Below are 6,833 nucleotides of genomic sequence, written 5' to 3'. Positions count from 1 at the left end.
AGTCATGTATTCTGTGAAATTGTAGGCATGTCTGGATACATGATGCGTGCATACATTAACATATAGATGTATTATTCTACAGCAAACCAATAGTCTATCTACATTTCATCACAAGACTACAGAAGGAAGCCTAAGAATGCACTATAACATGCCTATTAAAACATCACATTCTGTCAATGTAGACTATAAAAAAAATGTTTATGTATAAGTTTATGGATGCATGCATGCATGCCACTAGCATGGCTTTACGGAGTCTTCAATGTATTCATGTCTTAGTGCTACAGTAATATTTGCAAGAAAATGGAGGGTTCGTAAGACAGGTCAAAAATGTCCAGGCCAGAGACAGAACTCAAGTCACATATTTTAGTTATTCTTCAGTAACTAATATCTAATAGCATGTGTGGTAGTTCACAGAGTCAGTCTGTATTGACTACTAAAAAAAAATAATCTTTATCTGGATTCCAAGAGCTGTAATCTGTAATGCCTGGAGTTCAAAAAGGGGCCTCACCTCTCCAAACCGCTGCTCTGACATCTGACCCTCTCTACAGTTCCTAGGATGCATGTCGCAACTTCAGCCGCATGACATTTTCAAGCATCTTTTTTACACAAAGGGAAATCAACCGCTAAAGTCTGACAGCTTATCTTCTAGGTGTAAATTGGTACATTGTGGCCCTCTGAAGAGAAGAGGTCCAGGCGTGCTGAAGACTTTGTATTAGTCTTCCTTTTGTCCAACTGACTACTGTTCTGCTGTTACATAATGGACGTACATGCACACACACACACACACACACACACACACACACACACACACACACACACACACACACACACACACACACACACACACACACACACACACACACACACACACACACACACACACACACGCACGCATGCACATGCACACACGCACACACACACACACACACACACACACAATGTCATTTTGTCAGCATCTGATGAAATCAGCTTCTATCTATCTGAAATCTACCCTGGTGATCTAGCCTATATCTCTACTATGTTAAACTTGGAGGAATTATTATCTGATAAATCAGATATGTGATGCTCACAGAGCTTGTGTATTTCTGCTTTCACATTATTTGATTTTCATTCATATCTATGAAAAGGACTTATTCCATTCTAAATGGATCAATTGAATCACAGAAACACAAGCTTGTCAGCCAACTGGGCAAAATTCCTGAATAGGTGACATCATACCTTCCGGGTAAATTAAGGTATGTGTTAGGATTCCCATAGTACACAAACCGATAATGTGAAAACGCCTGTTTAAAGATTATTGTTAACACCTACGTTTACTTTTTTTCAGTGATGAGGTCTAGATCCTAGTGTTTCCAGGAGGACATAAATCTTCTCTGAACCTCATTTTGTCATCCATTCAATACCCAAGAGACACAGAAGTAAAACACAGGTGTAAGTTTACACATGTGAAACAGTCATATGCAAGCCAACTTGTTTTTTGTTGTTTTTCTGCCTTTTAAAAAGATATTGCAGTCTACCCCAATGCTTTATATTGGTAGCTAGTCACACTGCATGGTTTTAACTACACAGTACCATGTCAGACATAACAAAAACTAGCAAATTGCATCAAAGGTTTTCATTGTCGTGAAAGAAATAGGATCGATGAATTACATTACGTTCATGTTTTAGCCAAGTTGTTTCAATAGCTCTCAACATCTGCAACATGTTGTGATACTTGTCAACATCTGTCACAACAGCGAACAGCTTCATTTAGTGACGCCAAAACAAATTACATCGTGTTTCAACCAAACTCACACACACATATTGGATTGGATTGGACAACTGTTGATAGCCTATTCCTGGTCCAGAGTGAACCAGTAAATCTTTAACTGGGTCATTAAAGACTAAGATGGCCTATATGTAAAAACTCAATAACTGTCAGAGGTGAAAAATATATATTACTTTTTTCTCACTACATCCTGCACGTTAAGGCATTAAGGAAAGCACAGGATTTTAGGGGGACTAAACTAAGACTCACAAGTAACCTTTTAACTGGCATTTATCCAAAGAGGAGGACACAGGCAACTGAGAAAGACTTCAGTGAATGAAAAGAGTTATATATTTGCTTGGTGGTCTTACATAGTGAACAGAGGGAGACAGGCAGGCCCTGAACTTTGGGGCGACCTCCTTTTGGTTGGACTCTTTGGACCTTTGTTCTGATAGAAATCATGACTGTCATAACCTACTGTAGACATGCAGTGAGTAAGTGTCACTTTTCATATCACCTGACCATGGTCAGACTGACGTAATCCATAACCTGCATATGAGTGCATATGAATTTTTTTCACAAGGTTTCATTCAGTTTTTTGATGCACATTCATTTTGACAGTATATTAAACCTATTTCTGAAGTGTAAGTCTTAACAGAGTCAGCTTCAGAACCCTAAGGGGGAAATCCAACTTTTTGTGTCAGAATAGACAATCCCTGGCATACAATCCACAAAATTGTTGTCAAGAGTAAATTTTGAGGGTGATGTATATGATACGTATAAATTAACCATAAACTCAGGTTTAGTAGTGCTCTCACTTTGGTCATAGGAATATAATTTTAATACAATTCTGGGGGGAAATGGCTGCTTCAAGTCATCCACAAGGTGCCACTGATTTACAATTTTTCACAATTTTATTATTGCTATTATTTCTGATTTTGTAAAGAAACAACCAAAAACAACTTTGAAAAGGGCCATAAGCTATTTACTCAATACAATACGGATGGTCAAAGTGCTGTAATAAACGACGTCAGACTGTGTAATTGCTCATAACCGATAACGTCTTGTCATTTTACCTATTGGTAATAAGAAACCTCATTTCTGCGCATGGCAAATAGATGAAGTTGTTCCTGTGTGCAAAGTCCGCCTGACAAGTTTGTACCTGGTCAATATTAGGTGATAACAAAATAAACTACCTGACAAGTGAGAATGCCATCGAGAAAACGTATCAAAATAAAAAGGAAACCTAAATCTAATTCAGAAGATCGTTCAAGAATAATTGAATGTGTCGATGACCAGTCCGAGGATCTCAGGGTGACAGATGACCATTCACTTGGGCAGAGTGTCAAAAATAAAGTGTCCGGGGGTCCTAACAGAAAATCAAGAAATGGCGGAGAAAATAACTGTTCTAAGGAGGTTCACATCGCCTTCCTCCCAGACAAATACGAATCGCTTAAAGAGGAATCTGAGAGCAAAGTGAAGTCGAAAGAAGAGGAGTTGGAGAAGAGACGACAGAAGTACAAAACATTCCGAAAGGTAGGCTTAAACAAATAAAGACGTTTGTTGCTTGAAATCGTTTGTTTTGATATTACCATGAAGGAAATAGCTTAGGATACTTTATATTTTAGCTAATCTTAATAGGCTTCTTCCACTGGAGATGACACTTTCGAAGGTGTGCTTCTGTTAAAATAAATATAAAGAAAATAGCAGTTATTTTTAGCCTTGGCTGTAATCTGTTTTCGTCTATTTATTCTGTAAAAATCTACATTTAGTCACTTGTTAGTACAAAGTACACTTAGTCATGTTGAAAATAACTATGGAATGTATGTTAATTTCAAAGGACAATCTAGATAAATGGCCAGCTTGATCAGTGCAAAAGGTCACTTGAGACAACACTTAATCAGTGCCTCCATTGGCAAACCATTACCAAAATGACAGTCGTGTTTTTATATCATAATGCTGCCTTTGATGCATAGGCCTACTGTTTACACCCTAAAGACTGTGAGGTGTGTAACATACACAATACCTTGTATGGATTGTACAGGGACATACAATGTAGTTTTGCCCAGACCCTAGGAAGAGTAGCTCTTACTTGTGACAATTCAAATTAACCACAAAGCAATGAAGTACTTGAACATGAAGGAACACATAGTCCAGTAATTGTTCAGACGCTGAGTCATGGTTAAGCATTGTTATTATGGATCTCAAGGAGATTTACTGACGTTCTTCATGCTGTGTTAGAGCAGGCTTTATGGGACAAAAGTCTCCAGTGATCTGTAAGCTATTTAGTTTTTACTTTATGACGACACACCCTGTTCAGCAGGATAAGGTATGGAAGAAAAACTAACATAAACAAGTATTATAAAAGTTGTATGCTCTGGTCTTACATGCAATGGTGAGATAGAGTAACTTTTACACCAGCTATGAACGGATTAAGACTAATCCTTGGAAATATGTGGTATTTGACTGATTCTTTTGTCAGGATAAATTAACTACACCAGAGCTTATTTTACTCTCTCTCTCCCTCTCTTTCACACACACACACACACACACACACACACACACACACACACACACACACACACACACACACACACACACACACACACACACACACACAGAGAGACACACACACTCACACTCAGGTAGAGAGAGAGAGGGAAAGAGAGAGTGAGAAAAGCTTCTAGTTGCTTTTATATCATTTCCATAATCAGTCTCACCCAACCATTTACACGAACAAGACGTACATTTTCTAAAAATTAGATCCTTCCTCAACTATTCTGCCTATAGTGCGTGTCACAAGCCCAAAGTTTTAGATGTTGGTCTATAGGGTCACCAGACATGGGGATTAACTGTGGGTCAATGTGTCATAACCTCCTGTGGGGCATTTGGCCCTGGAGAATGAGAATCTCCACCACCACAAATGTATGACCCTCTAAAGAGAGGCTGTCAGTGATTATGCCCTGTTAAAAGTGGTGTTTTGTACTGAGATTTAAGTTCAGTCTAGGCATTTTTGAAATATGAGTCATTGCCTTATCTAAGTATTTTGATAACGAGCAGGCATTGTCCATTTTAGCCCAAGCTTTCAGCAGAAGTTGTGCTGTGCTCTATCAGGTGTCATAACAATGGTTTTGTCTTTTGACATGATGTCTTATGTGTGTGTGTTTGCATACCTGTGTGTATTTGTGTGTGTGTTCGTTTTCCTGTATGTGTGAATGTTTGCCTGTATGTTTGTGCATGTGTGTGTATTTGTGTGTGTGTGTGTGTGTGTGTGTGTCTGTGTGTCTGTGTGTGTGTGTGTGTGTCTGGTCTTTCAGAATGTGGGGAAGGCGGTGCGGTTCAGCTGGAAGTGCCTGGTAGCTGGCCTGCAGAGTTTCACCTCCGCCTACTCCACCCCTCTGTCTGCTGCCGCCACTATCATCCCAGAGATGCACCACACCCACCGAAGGAGCTGATGGGGTCCGCCTGGACCCCTGGGATCCAATAGGGATCATCTGGATCACTGGACGGGAGAAGCACTGAGACTGGGTGGGGAGTCTCAGATGGGGTTTTGGACTTGAATTTATTTTGTATTATTTAATGTGCTGCTGCTAATAAGATTTACTTTCCCCAGTGTTGTCTTTTGAGATGGTGACCAAACCAGTTTGTGTGTGTGTGTATGTATGTGTGTGTCTGTGTCTGTGTGTGTGTGTGTGTGTGTGTGTGTGTGTGTGTGTGTGTGTGTGTGTGTGGCATGCGTGCCAACATGATGCAACATTGTGCATGCCAAATTGGCAGGGGAGTTCATGAATGAGGTGGTATTTAGAAGGAGTCAGGGCTGTGATACAGTAAACAATCTGCAGTGGTTTAAAGAGAGAAGTCAGATGCATATGCTTCATGTTGATGTTTGCCTGGGTATTTGAAAAGGCCGCGGGATATATGGTCCCATGCTCTGCCAAGTAGCGCTTGAAAGTCTACACACCTGTGCCACCGACAGATTTACAGCGGGGCTGTTTCAGGTTCATACGATGGGAGAGTGGTCATTAATCTAACTGATCAAACGGCTAGATCATTTGATTGGAAAAGTAAGTTGTGCTCGTGGGAACATGAATGTTGAATCAGCAAAAGGCAGAGAGACCCATATAGGGTAAGCAGAAATGAGTTAATTCGAGTGGAGAAGAGAAAGGAAGTGTTTAAATAGTGTGAAGACTCAGACGGCAATGAATTGATGACCTGAAGCTAACAGATAAGGCTAAGCAGAGACATGTATGCCGTGTACGCGTATTTCTGTGTCATTGTCACCTTTAATGAGTAGTAATGAGCAATTTATGAAGAAGTGCAAATATGTGTAATCATTTATGTCATGCAGCTGTGTTAATTTTATTCTCTGTAAATGCTGTTGAACTTTTGCAGTTTTTAAATACCTCGGATGTGCTGATAAAAAACTAAATGAACATAAATCCTTTTTAGATATGAACTAAACATCAATAGTTGTTGATTCAATTGTTGATCAAATGTTTCTATGGATATTGCTGTATATGCAGATGTTGATGCTTATTGGCTGAAGATGCAGTATTAAAAGCCCTGGAACCACAAACCAGTTTGTCCATTGAGTGTCACTGTTGCGTAAATTATCACAGTCTTTCTGTGCAGATCCATTCCTCCATACCTCCATCAGTCGTGCGGACACAATGTAGCTTTAACGAGTGCGTGTTAAGTTTTAAGACAGAGTTTACAGCGCCCATTTGTAGTCTTTGAATCGGATGCATTTTCTCATGAATCAGTTGGTTCCTTGGATCAGAGGCTTAAGCTCTGATTTGTAACAGAGACTTCGTGCCCAACCTTGGCCCCCAGGTGCACCACCATCGCCAGACTTTTATACATGTAACAGGAAAGTACGTCTTAGCTACTGGGCCCGAGCAAGCACCCTGACAGTTATGTTATGCAACTGATTTATATGACACTTTAATCCGGCTTCACATCACAAGTCCAATGTCATATTTTGCAAGATCAAGCTGCTACCCTAAAGATTTCAAATTCTTTGCAGATGTCGGTGTGGCAGTGGGCCCTTGATCTTCCCCAAACCTGGAATAGAGATTGAAAACTC

At 39.9% G+C, this 6,833-nt stretch overlaps 1 protein-coding gene across 1 annotated transcript; it reads left to right on the top strand.

Moving 5' to 3' along the window:
* The first annotated feature begins 2,849 nt into the window (after positions 1 to 2,849).
* Positions 2,850 to 6,323, top strand: c14h1orf115 (chromosome 14 C1orf115 homolog). The gene is made up of 2 exons (XM_012836761.3): positions 2,850 to 3,283; positions 5,065 to 6,323. Exons 1-2 carry the CDS (start codon positions 2,957 to 2,959, stop codon positions 5,200 to 5,202), a joined length of 465 nt encoding a protein of 154 aa, XP_012692215.1. The 5' UTR covers positions 2,850 to 2,956; the 3' UTR covers positions 5,203 to 6,323.
* Positions 6,324 to 6,833: the final 510 nt, after the last annotated feature.

The sequence above is a fragment of the Clupea harengus genome, chromosome 14 (assembly GCF_900700415.2).
Source record: "Clupea harengus chromosome 14, Ch_v2.0.2, whole genome shotgun sequence".
In the NCBI taxonomy this organism is placed as follows: Eukaryota; Metazoa; Chordata; class Actinopteri; order Clupeiformes; family Clupeidae; genus Clupea; species Clupea harengus.
The sequence above is the reverse complement of the archived record's forward strand: the minus strand, read 5'-3'. Positions and strand labels throughout refer to the sequence as shown.

Bases quoted from the DNA above. Each gene is read 5' to 3' on its own strand.
- c14h1orf115 (XM_012836761.3), top strand. From the start codon at position 2,957: ATGCCATCGAGAAAACGTATCAAAATAAAAAGGAAACCTAAATCTAAT. The intron at 3,284-5,064 runs GTAGGCTTAAAC...CTGGTCTTTCAG, and splicing joins AGTACAAAACATTCCGAAAG to AATGTGGGGAAGGCGGTGCG.